Below are 14,970 nucleotides of genomic sequence, written 5' to 3' on the forward strand. Positions count from 1 at the left end.
CATTTTGTCGAGAGGTTTGTAGCCATAATATATAATTTGTTTTATTAGTCCTTTGTGGTTACTGATTACTGAAGTCAAGGTAACTCCATAAAACTTAAATTTTCTTCACTTACAGGGAGAACATGCTCGAGCCCTGACGTACAATCAGATTCGCCAGCCCCCTCGTGTGGATGTGGATGACATCCGACTTCATCTAACCCTGCTTTTGGCTAATGGCCTTATAAGGGAAGCTTTCCATTTTCAGCGCCAGCATCGCTTGAAGGATAATGCTGAAGATTTATTGAACCACTTTTTCACAGGTAACAAAGTGTTTAATGCGAGATTTTGGGTAATTTCTAATTTGAATGCACAGTGATTTGTCCAAAATCTTGAATGTTCTTTAATTATTGTAATTACTGAAACAGTTATGAAACTTTTTTTGTAAGAAATAAGTATTCAGCTGTACTATGGGATAAGTTTATTGTACCCACTTTCATTCACTCATTGGGATTACAAAAAGTAAATCCTAAGAAACCAAAGCATTTCATATTTTTAATTAGAAATGGAATAAATCCTTGAGATAAAGTAGTCTGCAGATGAAAGAGGCCTTTTATGATAAGATCCTCAGTGTACATATTCATAATGAACTCCTGCACAGTTTTTCCCTTCAGAAAAAGGCTTAGATTAAGACTAGACCTGATGAGAATTTGGGCAAAAATATGATATGTAAGAAAGTGTAGAGAACTTATTTCACAGCTGATCCAACATAAAAACTTGAATGTTTACAATCATGTACAGTCGTTCCCTAGGCTGACTCTGGTCTGTGGCATAACTACTAGTGCTGTTAGTAATTCTTTAAAGTTTTGATTCAAGTTGCAAGCATTTTATCCACAGTGAAAATGAAATGGTACAGTAGGATCCCCATGCTAGAGGTGAATTGCATTATAGAAATGTACATTTGAGGAAGTACCCTGAATGGTTGATTGAATTTATTTGCTAGCATCCTTGTGAACATCATGCAAGAATATATCCCAGTAAACTCTCAGCCTCCATAAGTGTAACTGGATCAGAATTAAGCATCTTATATTATTGATAGGTGGAGAGGATAACCACAAATCTTAAAAGAAAACCACAAATTTAAAAAAAAAGAGATCAAGACATCAAGATCATAGATTTAAGAACCACCTTATAGAATGAAATATACAATACCAAGTGATCACTTTACATTATTTAGTGTAATTGTTTATGTGTTTTGTTTTTGAAGGCTGTGAACAACTTGGAAAGTTGGAAAGTGTTATACATTTACCATTATCCCCAATGGAGGAAGAGACTTTGGTTGCATACCTCCAGACATCACCCAACAAGGCAGCCCATGATTATTTATTGGTATATTATCTTCAGAGAGCAAGGCAGGTTTTTCTTTTTTAATACTTTTAGTCTGAAGTTTATGTAATTTTAGATATATATTTTCTAATGAATGCCACATTGTAGATTTTAGTCTAAGTTTTGGGTGTTGTTCAGTTTTATGAAAGTTTTCATCAGACTATAGAAGTGAGGCAGTTTAAATGTGTGGCTTAAGAGATTTTGGTAGTATTATTTTGTCTTTCTTCAGACAAAAAATGTTGTAATAATAATGATAATAATAATAATAATAATAGATTTTAATTCAGCTCAAGACCTTATGCATGGAATATACAAAGTAGAGACAATAACATACACAATCTTGATACATGAAATAACATAATAAAAAAATGATAAATTGGCAATATCCACACAGTTGCTGGAGACATAGAAAAAATAGTATTCATAATAATGGTAATGACAGTAATAATGTTGAGAATAGTATTCAAAAAAATAGAAAATGATAATTAAAAAAACAGATTGCATACAATTAATTTCCAGCTGGGACCTCAGGTGGGTACAAAAATTCGGCTCAGAAGGCTAAATACGAAAATTGAAGATAGCAGAACTCTGCAGTGATATTAATCACAGTAATAATAATAAAGAAATAAAAAAATGCCAATACAGGCAGTCCCTGGTTATAGGGGAGGGGGTGTTTCCATTCCCGACAACGTAACGATAACTGAAAATCGCTGATAACCAGAAATTGATGAATATCGGTGCTTATTGGTGCCAATAAGCAGATATTAGCACCGATAAACGGGGATCGGCGCCTCTGTTAGGTGGGTATAGGTGCCGAAAATCCAGTTATCGTTACTGCAAATAACAGAGGCCGCCGATAACCAGGGACTGCCTGTAATAACAATCAATGTAGAAATATAATAATAATGATACAATAATAATGACAGATTCTGCAGTGACACTTCATATTTGCAACAGTAGAGAATAAGTCATTTAAGGAACAGACGCCTCATTATCCCATCTTTCCCACAGTTTACGTCGTCTTGCCTCACTGCTTAGGATGCTATTATATGAGTGAATTGCTGCTGTTTCTCAGCCGGGTGATCAGACTGAACATTGTTCACCTAACAATGATTTTTAAAATTATCCAGGCGGTTTTCTATGAACGTCTGCGTGGCGGAGTGATAGCAAGGAGTGTTTGTGAGGTGTCTCAGAATGTCATTGTGAACAACAATGATACATCTCATGGTCTCTCAGGCATAGTTCGTCCAAGGGAAACACCCATATGTACTGTAGCAGTACGAGCGGAAAAGCAGCAGTTTCGTGTCTCAGTGACAGAAGGCAAACTTCCTTGCAATCATGTTGCCAGTTACACATAGTTTACAATGCCTCTGTTCTGTGTCTGCAATATCTTTTAGACTGTCTATGATAATGTGGCCCAAGTACAGAAATTCATGCATGAATTTCAGACGATTTCTAAGGAAAGTTTGTGGTTTTGCAATATGCTTAACCCTTAAACGCCTACTGGGCGTATCATACATCGACTAAAATTGTCTGTTGGGTGCCAAGTGGACGTACTGTACGTCGACTACAAAAAATTTCAACCTTCGGTCAACTTTGACTCGACCGAAATGGTCGAAATACACAATTGTAAGCTAAAACTCTTACATTCTAGTAATATTCAATCATGTACCTTCATTTTGCAACAAATTGGAAGTCTCTAGCACCATATTTCGATTTATGGTGAATTTTTGAAAAAAACTTTTCTTAAGCCCGCACGGTAACTCGGCCGAAAATTTCAGAAATTCTTTCGTCATTTTGTCGTAATTTTTGCACTGTTCTATATTAGCCGTTACATAAAGTTTTATATATGAAAATGTGCGCAATTTCATGTAAAATAAGCAAAATACAACCCATGGTTGTAGCTTTTATCAGTTTGGAAATATTTTCATATAAACCACGATAACTGCCAAAATTTCAACCTTCGGTCAACTTTGACTCGACCGAAATGGTCGAAAAATGCAATTGTAAGCTAAAACTCTTACATTCTAGTAATATACAATCATTTACCTTCATTTTGCAACACATTGGAAGTCTCTAGCACAATATTTCGATTTATGGTGAATTTTTTAAAAAAACTTTTTCCTTATGTCCACGCCAGAAATTCTTTCATCACGTTGTCGTAATGTTTGCACCATTTTATATTAGTCGTTACATAAAGTTTTATATATGGAAATGTGTGCAATTTCATGTAGAATACAAAGAAAATAACTCATGGTTGTAGCTTTATCAGTTTTGAAATATTTTCATATAAATCACGATAACTGCCAAAATTTCAACCTTCGTCAACTTTAACTCGATCGAAATGGTAAAAAATGCAATTATAAGCTAAAACTCTTACATTCTAGTAATATTCAATCATGTACCTTCATTTTGCAACAAACTGGAAGTCTCTAGCACAATATTTCGATTTATGGTGAATTTCTGAAAAAAAAAACTTTTTCCTTACGTCTGCACGCTGTAACTCGGCCGAACATCTCAGAAATTCTTTCACCACGTTGTCGTAATGTTTGCATCGTTTTACATTAGTCGTTACATAAACTTTTATATATGAAAATGTGCGCAATTTCATGTAGAATACAACAGAAAATACCTCATGGTTGTAGCTTTTATCAGTTTTGAAATATTTTCACATAAATCACAGTAACTGCCAAAATTTCAACCTTCAGTCAACTTTAACTCGACAGAAATGGTAAAAACGCAAATGTAAGCTAAAACTCTTACATTCTAGTAATATTCAATCATTTACCTTCATTTTGCAATAAATTGGAAGTCTCTAGCACAATATTTCGATTTATGGTGAATTTTTAAAAAACATTTTCCTTACGTCTGCATGCTGTAACTCGGCCGAACATCTCAGAAATTCTTTAAATCATGTTGTCGTAATATTTGCACAGTTTTATATTAGTCGTTACATAACGTTTTATATATGAAAATGTGCGCAATTTCATGTACAATGCAACAGAAAATAACTCATGGTTGTAGCTTTTATCAGTTTTGAAATATTTTCATATAAATCACGATAAATAGAAAAAAATTTGACTTTCGGTCAACTTTAACTCGACCGAAATGGTTGAAAACTGCAATTGTAAGCTAAAACACTTACAGTCTAGTAATATTCAATCAATTAGCTTCATTTTTCAACAAACGGAAGTCTCTAGCACAATATTTCGATTTATGGTGAATTTTTGAAAAAAATTTTTTACGTCCATGTTTACTTAATTCATGCATCATTTTGTGATAATATTTTCTCTGTGTTGCTTTGATCGTTTTACAATTTGTTATATACCAAAATCATCGCAATTTAGTGTACAATACAAAGAAAAACAAAATAACCCGTTAGCTTTAACTGTTTTGCTCACAGCGCGATTTGTATAAAATTATATATGAAAATTTTTTTTTGCGCTGTCATATATTTCAATATTTATATATGATAATGATATTTTTTTCCATTTCTGATGGTTGCATACTAAACTTCAGGCAATGACAAAAAAATGAGCCAAAAATGAACTCTTAATCTTAAAAACTAAGCGTGCTGTGATTTTTTGAAAAAAACATTTTTTCGCTTCGGCGCTAACTCACCGAACGCCACTGGCATATGGGAGACGTTTTTGTAAATAGAGGCTCGGCGTTTAAGGGTTAAGCAATCTCGGGAGCAGCAACATACACTGGGTCTTGGTTTCGTTGTGTAGAATATCAAATTCCTCTACGTACAGTAAAGCCCCTGTATTCGTGGACTCACCTATTTGCGGATTTCTCAGTGGAACATATATATGCATTATTCGCTGAAAATTCGCCCATTTGCGATATTTTTCTCGGAGAAATATTCACTAATTACTGTATTTTCATCTCATTTTCATTACTAAATGCTATTAAAATACTGAGGTAGCCTGGTAGTGCTCGAATTTTGATAATTCGATGGGGTAAGCAATTAACACCGATACGACAATATTTATCAAATATTTTTAAATTTCGTGCGGGCACAGGCAACAGTGTACAATCAGGCAGCGAGAGAGACAAAATTACAATAGACCATCTTCTTTGCCTCTATCTCTTTATCCCATCCTCTAGTTAAAAGGTAAAAGAGAATGATAAAAGTATTGTTAGTAACATTATACTCTGAGTAAATGCATACAGCCATAAACAACCGAATGAGAAACCATTGTTTTGCATATAACTGAATTGGATAACAACAGTCCATTCTGCTTGTATTTGAACCATCGTACGGTAATAAACAATTACCGTAGTTATAGTACAAATAACGTTAAGTAGAATAGGACTGATGTATTTTTACATTATGCTCTTACAGGTGTTCAGTACAGATAAAAGATCGGCAAGGAAATAATGTATACTGCTAAATTTAAACTGCAAGTTGTAGCTGAAGGTGAGAAAACAATATTCAAGCTGCTAATGACTATAAATCATCGTGCATCGGCAACATGGATGAAACTGGACGATAATTAAAATTGGAGAGGAAGTATTTTATCAAAACTATTGGGCATGAAAGAACACATATTACTGCTATTTTTATGCCAATAAACAATAAATACGTAAAGCTCATATTATGATGAAATCAAGTGAAAATAGCGAACAGAATCTTGATTTTGTTTTTACACAAAAACATCCCCAAATGACCAACGTCATCTATTAACGAAAAAATAGCTAAATTAATTTCACAACGAGACGTATTTAAGTTATATTTCGACTTAAAAACACTTTCTATAATGAAAAATACCTTGCCCCATATAAATAAAGTATCTAGAGATTCATTTACGCTAACTAGAAACAAGAAAAGTGCTCTGAACTGAGTTAAACATGGTGAAATAAACTTACTGCGTAATCGATTTCCAAACCAAAACATTTATTGCTATGATCACAATTTTTAATCTAAAAGCAATGTAATATGTACAATATTATTGGATACAGTGAATTAAAGCATAACATTTTAAAAGATCCATGGAAAAGATACATATTCGTTATGTTGATGTTTGTATAATTTGATATTATGTGAATATAGTATAGTATAATGTAGGCTAGACTACAGTATATGTATACGATATACCATATTGTAGGCTAAGCTAATTCTTGTTTGTTATTCAGTTTCTCTTTGTATTGAATTATCATAAGTTACTCTGCATTGTATTGAATTATCATAAGTCACTCTGCATGAACCTCCAAAATTAGCTGATATTAATAATTACTGTACCATGTATGTAACATACTTTATAGTGTAGGCTAGGCTACCATATTTGTATACATAGTACTGAATACCCTAGTGTAGGCTAGGCTGTATTCGAGATACGTTTTTTCCAACAAACGATGGGTTTTTTGGAACCTAACCATATTGTTAGTAGGGTAATACCTGTATAAGCATTTTTAGAGTTTTTTTGTGTTTGAACTATCAAAATAGGCAGTTCTAAGTATTCCTGGATTTTAGCTATTTGTGGGGCTGGGATGTGTGGTACGCATCCCCTGCGAACACAGCCATTACTGTATACTGTATTGGCGGGAAAAGTCAATGAGTGGCTGGAGACCTTGCACTGATGGGGAAATCAGAACCATATCATCGACGTAACAGAGGTTGTTTATTGTTGTTTTGTTGATAGTGCATCCGATGGGGAGTGAGTTTAGTGTGACATTCAGGGCATCTGTGTGCCTGTTAAACAGGTATGGAGAGAAAATGCGCTACCCTATTTGACACAATTGGTGTGTGGAGAACCAACAACATAAAATAACAGTTAAATATAGAGGTGTGCCTCATTTGTGCAGCTGCAGGCAGTTTACTCTGTCAAATGCTTTTCTCACATCTACAAAACATAGGAGAACAGGAGAGGCTGATGAAAGGTAACAGATCAGCAATTCTTTCAGGATGTAAGAAGGAGGTGTTCATTGAGTGGTTTGCTTTAAAGCCGAACTGGTTGTCAGTAGTGTGTAGAAAGGGGAGAAGTCTCAATAGAAGAACAGACTCAAGTATCTTTGACACATTGTTGTAATTGCAATTAGGCGATCATTGCCAGGGTCAGCTGCATCCTTTACCTTGTTTCTTATTAATGGTATTAAGTGAACTAAGAGTAGGGAGTCTGCAAGAAACTGGTGAATTATGCACACATTGAATAGAGTAGCTAGCAAAATGTAAATTATCAGATGGCAGAATTTGAAAGCCAGCAGGTAGACCACCGCAGAGGGGTATTATTAGGTAGGTTGTTTATGGCATCGCTGTTGTTACTGGTGTAATACGATAGGTGAAATGAAACCGAGTGTTATCAGTAAGTAGGTTATCTACATCCCTTCAGGAGACTTGATTGTTTATACAATTTAGGATAGTGCTGAAGTGATCACCCCACATTCTTGCGATAACATTGTCACTGACCACTTCACCTACTCCTTATGATAGCTTTTTAGTTTTGGGATTTAGGGATTGAATGTCTTTCCAAAGACGAGGGAAATCGCCAGATTCTAATTTTCTAGACATTGCATCAGCTCTTAGTTATGTCAACTTCTTAGGTTTCTTCCAAACCACATGTAAAGTTTTACACCATAAATCCTCAAGGAGAGATTATCTGAAAAAGTTAACATTTAAAATGATTTATGAGGACTTATGAATCATCTAGACCTTATCTGCGGTTCCCATCATGGAACTGGAAAATTTTTATATATTAGTGGAAACACTGGAGTGCTGCGAGGCCTTTCGACTCTTTGGCCCTTTACTTAGCAGACTGAAGAAATATAACAGTAAGTTTACAAAGAAAGCTCATATAAGTGACAGATGGGGATTATAAAGGAAAGATATGTGCCTGGAATTCAACACAATTGAAGACTTAGAAGAACTGCCAAAACAGGGTTAAATATTTAAGAGGTTTTACAAAGGATTAGGAACATTTTTACAAATGAAAAATTATATGAAACATACAGATACATAGAAAATATATATAAGGTAACTAATTTGTAATTAAGTCAGTGGTTTTATCTTTTAGGTCATCCTTGAACATTTTTCTAATACAGGGGTCCAAATAATACATGCCAGGGCTAAGGTTAAAATTACAGCTGGAAGTAAGCTGGGTAATTGTGGACTCCAATAGATTTCTTGAAGAGAAATCTTTCGATCTGGCAATCACTGAACTTTCAGTCCAATTTATCCTATGAGAGTTTTCACTTAAATGATTGAATATAGCATTGGATGTTTGTCCAGTTTTGACTAATACTTATGTTGCTTGTTGGTTGGTTTCCTGTAAATACTGAATTTGCATTGAAATGTTTCTCTATGTATTAAAGCATCACGTTCCATATTTTCATGATTCATTTATACAATATTAGTGGAACGTAGCTTATCCCTGAGTGTTAGGCAGTTAGTGCCATTAGATTTATCTTTTATTCGCTTCTCTCGCACCATCTGACACTTTTAAAAGCCACATAAAGTAAAGTTTCTTTGGCTAGTGAGTAGTTGTTAAAGACTTGGTAATGGGCCCATAATGCTTTTTATGAATGCAAGGGGAGCCAAAAATTCCGGAACTCTCTCGAATGCCTAAAAAATATGTCTTCTGGTAGAACAAATGATCTATCAAAAATGCTGCAGTCTTCAGTGTTGTTCTGATTTAATTAGAGACAGTATCATTTTCATCTAACAACTGGCCTCTTACCTTGTCATCTTGATGAGCAAGGTCATCTTCCCTTCTTTCCAAGAACTTAGTTCTTTTCACCTTACAATGAATCAGTCTTAACTGGAGACTGAGAGGAAGGCAAATGGAGCAGTTCATTTTTATAAGTCTCTTTCATCACTTCTGCCTCATGTATTTCCAGAGTGTGTAACCAGTCTCTGTATGTAATTTAGAGAATGAAAAGGCAGATGCCAGTTAGAAGGAAAAACACACTACTGTTTCCATATGAAGAAATCATATACATTTACTGTACAAGTATAATAATGCTACTTGGAGATATATTAAATTACATTAAAGTAAATGAAATGGATTGACCTTGATTTTGCATGCCAGTTAAACAAATGATCTACCTTCCAGAAGAGGAAGCAAGTATAAATTCATTATAGCTAAAGCCCCTTTGTTCTCCAGTGTGGAAGTCTGCTTCTGCCAGAGATCATCTCTTTTAGATACAGTTGTTTGTGGTGGTAGGTCTGTTTCTTAACATTAGCAGTTATGACCTGTACCATCAACGGATGGTCTCTTGTTTGTCACTTTTTCGTAAGTTGTATTTTAATAGAGATCTTTCACATTCACAATTGATCCCTGATCTCATTCTGCTCCCAAGATCAACCAAGTTCACTGAACAGCAGCACTAATGTGCAGTAAATGTGCCTCTTTGTTGAATTTCTTAGTTCCAGAGGTCCTTTATTCCTCATACCTTTGGACTATGGAATAGTCTCCCTGAGGATGTTGTGCAATTGGAACTTCAGAAGTTCAAGCATACATGTTTATACATTTTTATATGTTTATTTATTTATTTTTTCTCTTAAATAAGTGAGATCTCTTCTTTCCGTATTTCCCTTTACCTTCTCTTACTTCCGGATGAGCACCACATTCTTTGGAAGCTTGAATTTCAGGTCAATGGCCCATGTGGTCTTGTTCCATGTGAATAGGGTTCATCTTCTGAATACAGTAACATTAATTGTAATAAATGACAAGTAGAACTCAAGAACTTCTCCTAATCTTGCAAAAACAAAACATGGATTATAACAGATGGCTGTAGATGAATATCCTAAAAAAATTACTTGTTAAAATGTATAATATTGGAAGGAGAAAGAACATGAAGTAAAATTAAAGCTTATTGTTCCAATACATTGTAATGAAATAATTTCAATAGTTTACAGGAAGATCAGTACAAAATATGTATATCTTTGGTTGTAAGTGAACCATTCTTATTTGAAATAATTGTATTTTCTCAACATCCTTTTAGGTATGAAGATGCTGCATTGCTTCAGGACATTCTTCGTGGAGGCTATGGCATTGAAAGAAAACGTCATGGTGTCCGATCTGCTCTTATTCATGGCTACCTTACTCATCTTCCAGATGTTGCTAAGAGGGTAAAGTTTCAGTGCCTCATGTGATTTTGCTTTAAAGTAAACTGGTTTTTTGAATAGTTGGTATATGATAGTAGATCAGTCGGAGAAGTGCATGAAATTTAATTGAGATGATGACAATTTTGATGAGCCATAGGAAAGTCTAGCAACTTAGTAGTCTTGTGCCAAACCTTTGCAGCAGATTTGCCTTTTTTGCAGTGATGTTCTTTTTAAAAAGCAAATTAAATTAATTTAGTTAAAAAAATAGTAAAACAGAAAACAAATTCCAGTAAACTAGAACTTGACAATTTATTGGATGGATTCACCATTCTCAGCAGTCAGTGATACTGCAGTATTTGTCATGATCAGTGATATAAAAAGATTGTAGTAAATGCTCCGTAGGTAACAAAAAATAGTTATTTTATAAAGTTTTAAAGGATGGTAGTAATTTACTTTTACGTAAAATCATATACTGTTTATCCACACAAAAGAACAAGAACAAAAGTGAAGTAGTGTCAGTGAGACTGATAGAACATTAAAAACTGGTACATCTTTTCATAACTGTTGATAGAACCTCTTTAGTGGTGGCTGAACAATCTTTATTTATTGACATATATTGCCTTACTATGTTGACTTATTGCTTTTATTAGGAAATATGTACAGACATTATACCAAAGGGTTGAAAAAACCTCAAAAATATTTATTGTAAAGATTTATGATTAGTTTTAGTAACTGGATTTATGTATTTTGCAATAATTACAAGGTTTGAATTCTTTCAGCTTACCTCAAGTAATATGGTCAAGCAGGTGCCTGCTCGAACTGTATATAACAAGCCTCAGCCACTATCTGCCAAAATTCATCAGGCAAGGTTTAGTCCTAAGTCACATGCAGGCATGATAGAGAAGATGATGGAGGATAAGCAAAAAGCTGGAACTTCCTTGTATGGCATGAATGCACCTTTCACACCCTTTAGAAATAAGGCACAAAGGCGCCAGGGTTTTGATCTTACTGACGATGATGTCTTTGAAGATATCTCGTTGAAGAGGAAGTCAGTTACCAAGTGAGTATAATTTTGAAGTTTCACTTACAGTGGAGGCAACTAAAGAATTTGTGTATATTTTGAAAAGTATAAAAGGAATACAAGGGAAAAAATTGTGACCATTATAGTTTTTCCATGTTTGTTATACAGTAAACACCCCCTATTTGCGTTCTCGTGATTCCCGGACACACCTATTTGCTTATTTCTCTATAGAACATATATACACATTATTTGCAGAAAATTCGCCCGTTCGCAGTGTTTTTCACTGAGGAATATTCACTAATTACTGTATTTTCATGTAATTTTCATGTCTAAATGCACTTTTTGTGATAAAACTTAAAATACTCGGGTATAAGCATATTTAAATTTTTTTTTTTTTTTGAACTATCAAAATAGGCAGTTCTAAGTGTTTTTAGAGAGATTATAAGTATTCGCGGATACGGGGGTTTACTGTATTATATTATATCTGGAAATGAAGATTGTGCATATGACTTAAGCTAGTCAGTGATTTATCAGAATGTCTTTGAGAGCCATCTCTAATTACTTTCTTTCCATCACGTTAAGCCACCATTAAGGTTGAAATACCCATGATTCTGACTGTTGAATTATCAGTAGTCAGTTGTATCATGTACCCAATTTTTACTGATTTCTTTATAGGGATATCTCTCAAGTGGTATTTCCTTCACGAATCATGGATTTGCATTCCCCATCTCATGATGATGATGGAGAGATTGGTCTCTTCAATCCTGCTCCTAAATATAGTAGTCTTGGGGAAAGCAGCCTTCTGCGTGAAGATATGTCAAAGATGATGGAGTCTATTCTGAGAAAGAGTGTCTCAGATGTATGTGAGGAAGTCAGAAGGTCAGTGAATACTATAGACAGGATTAAAGTCTCAGTTTTTGTGCCTACATATTTATACAATTTTATATGACTTCTGTGCATGTGTGTTAGCTGAGGCCAACCCACTCGGTATATGAAAGGGATGATGACTCATACTGTCAGTGAAGTATCCCGTTGCTAAGAAGAACATTGTTTCATGCTATATATATGGCATTTAAAACTTCAAATCAGGCGTGTATTAGGAGTGCTTTCACTCGAATAGTAATTTCTTCATTTTTAAATGAAATCATGACACTAATCCAATTATATTTTCTGGCATGTATCAGGTTTAGTATATGGTCTAAGAACAATTGGTGATATTTGAGGTATAGTGAAGGTAAACTGAAGTCTGAACAACCTCCAACAGGACCAGTTCCTGGGTGACTCGAGAATCATTAGTAATCACTCTCATTATCATTAAGTAATTTATAAGGTAGCAATACCTAGCCTTGGCAGAGAGACAGACAGACAGATGCTCTGTACAATTGCTCAAGCTCAAGTAGCCTAAAATATGTTTTGGACAGGATAATGATTAAGTAAATTTTCTACTAAAATAATACTGCTGTAAGATATCTTTGATAGACTTGAAAGTGCGTATGTTTGTGTGCATGTGTATGAGAGAGGGAGAGGGCACACTTTTTTTTGTACCAGTATAGTATTTTAATAATTCATGTATAATAGTGTGGGGTAGATTGTAAAGACTTGGGAAATATTTAGAAAATTTTTCAGAATATGCCAGCCAAAATGAAGTTGCTCTTAATTTTCTTATGTGCCTTATATTATAGAAAATATTGTGTATGAACATAATCAAAATTTCTTTTTTTGACAGTTGGATGGGTGCAGATGATAAAAGGCAGTAGGGTTGTCCAAGGGTTTTCTCTTGTGGTTGTAGATCTCTTTGTCAACTCATGAAGTTAGATTCTAACATAAGCATCTTCTTGAAGAAGCAGTCTAAAGAATTTTGTACTGAAAAAATAAAAAGATAAATTCAGTGTCCTGCTAAGTGAGAATTATGTATATAGGGGATAGGTTTTTTTTCTCAAGTAATCACAACACTGGTTCAAACCTAGCTTTACAGAATGCCAAAATTAGAAAGACTGAAAGTACTCTTACAAAACTCATTTCTTCTAAGAGGATCATTTTGTGTTCAGCTGAGGTTCAGTCTTCTCTTGATATCTCAAACATGATTGTTGCACTTGACCTGATTATTAAATAGCTTAAATAGTTGTGTTGCAAGAATTTCTTAAAGACTTTATTTAGAGATAAGGAAATTTGAAAATGTGGGAACACTTGGCTTATTTGTTTCCTATCAAATTTCAGCCCTGCGCAGACAATTTCTGCAGATCTCTTGTCACTCCTTAGAACTCCAAAAGTAACTCGCAGGAAGAGGCAGTCCTCACGTGGTGCTGGTGATTCTTTACTTGCTGATACTCCACAGTCTATTCTTAAGGTTAGTATTATTTCAGTTACAATTTCAAACAGGAGGTTTTGGTTACCCACAATCAAACATTCAGAAGATGCTTCACATGGGAAGTATCTATTGCTTTCATAATTGTCCATTATGTTCTTAGCATGATTATGGGTAAGATTGTCATTGCTCTTATAAAGTGAAGGTTGAATATGAGCAGCATACCTCCTGCTCTTAAGATTTTGAATCTTTAGTCTGACTAAACAACTGAAAATCCCAATGTATAATTATACTTTAACAATATTAATAATTTTTTGTCAGATTTCCCTCAGTTGAGTTGAAGATGAATTGGATTCTTTCCATTGTCTTCTGTCTGGTGAACTTTCTGCCTGTAATCCTATCTGGTTTAGGTTTTATGACATTTTACATGATTATCAATGCCATCTTAATCTCTTCTTTACTGACACCTTGTTTGTGGGTACACAGAGTACCACCCTTCAAGACTACAGTAAACCCCCCGTATTCACATTCTCATGATTCCCGGACTCACCTTTTTGTGAATTTCTCTATGGAATATATATACACATTATTCATGGAAATTTTGCCCATCCAGGGTATTATTCACTGAGAAATATTCATAATTACTGTATTTTCATCTCATTTTCATGACTAAATGTACTTTTTGTGATAAAACTATTAAAATACTCGTACCCAGGTGGTGCTCGAGTTACGATAATTTGCCTTACAATAAGTAGGTTTTGTGATGAGGTAAGCAATTAATACCAATATGACAATATTTATGGAATATTTTTAAATTTCATGCAGGCACAGGCAGCAGCGTACAATCAGGCATCAAGAGAGACCAAATTACAATGGACCAACTTCTTTTTCTCCATCTCTTTATCCCATCTTCTAGTTAAAAAAGTAAAAGAGAATGATAAAAGTATTGTTAGTAATGTTATACTCCTGCACAAATGCATACAGCCATAAACAACCAAACGAGAAACTGTTGTTTTGCTTATAACTGAATCAGATGGCAACAGCCGTTTTGCTTGTATTGCAACCATGGAACAGTAGTATAGTAAACAATTACCGTAGTTATGTTACAAATGACATTAAATAGAAGATGACTGATATATTTTTACATCATACCCTTGTTCACTATGGATAAAAGATTGGCAAGGAAATTACTGGTATATTTAAACTGCAAATTGTAGCTGAAGGTGAGAAAACAAT

At 34.3% G+C, this 14,970-nt stretch overlaps 1 protein-coding gene across 6 annotated transcripts in view; it reads left to right on the forward strand.

Moving 5' to 3' along the window:
• LOC136851273 (protein ELYS-like) overlaps positions 1-14,970 on the forward strand; it is a 245,563-nt gene that overhangs the window by 135,097 nt on the left and 95,496 nt on the right. For all 6 annotated transcript variants that reach the window (XM_067125251.1, XM_067125252.1, XM_067125255.1 and 3 more), the window contains exons 18-23: positions 116-299; positions 1,244-1,388; positions 10,306-10,432; positions 11,188-11,468; positions 12,105-12,308; positions 13,647-13,776. In XM_067125251.1, coding sequence (XP_066981352.1) covers positions 116-299; positions 1,244-1,388; positions 10,306-10,432; positions 11,188-11,468; positions 12,105-12,308; positions 13,647-13,776 — 1,071 coding nt within the window. The remainder of the gene's footprint in view (positions 1-115; positions 300-1,243; positions 1,389-10,305; positions 10,433-11,187; positions 11,469-12,104; positions 12,309-13,646; positions 13,777-14,970) is intronic.

This window comes from Macrobrachium rosenbergii, chromosome 23, assembly GCF_040412425.1.
Source record: "Macrobrachium rosenbergii isolate ZJJX-2024 chromosome 23, ASM4041242v1, whole genome shotgun sequence".
Taxonomy (NCBI): domain Eukaryota; kingdom Metazoa; phylum Arthropoda; class Malacostraca; order Decapoda; family Palaemonidae; genus Macrobrachium; species Macrobrachium rosenbergii.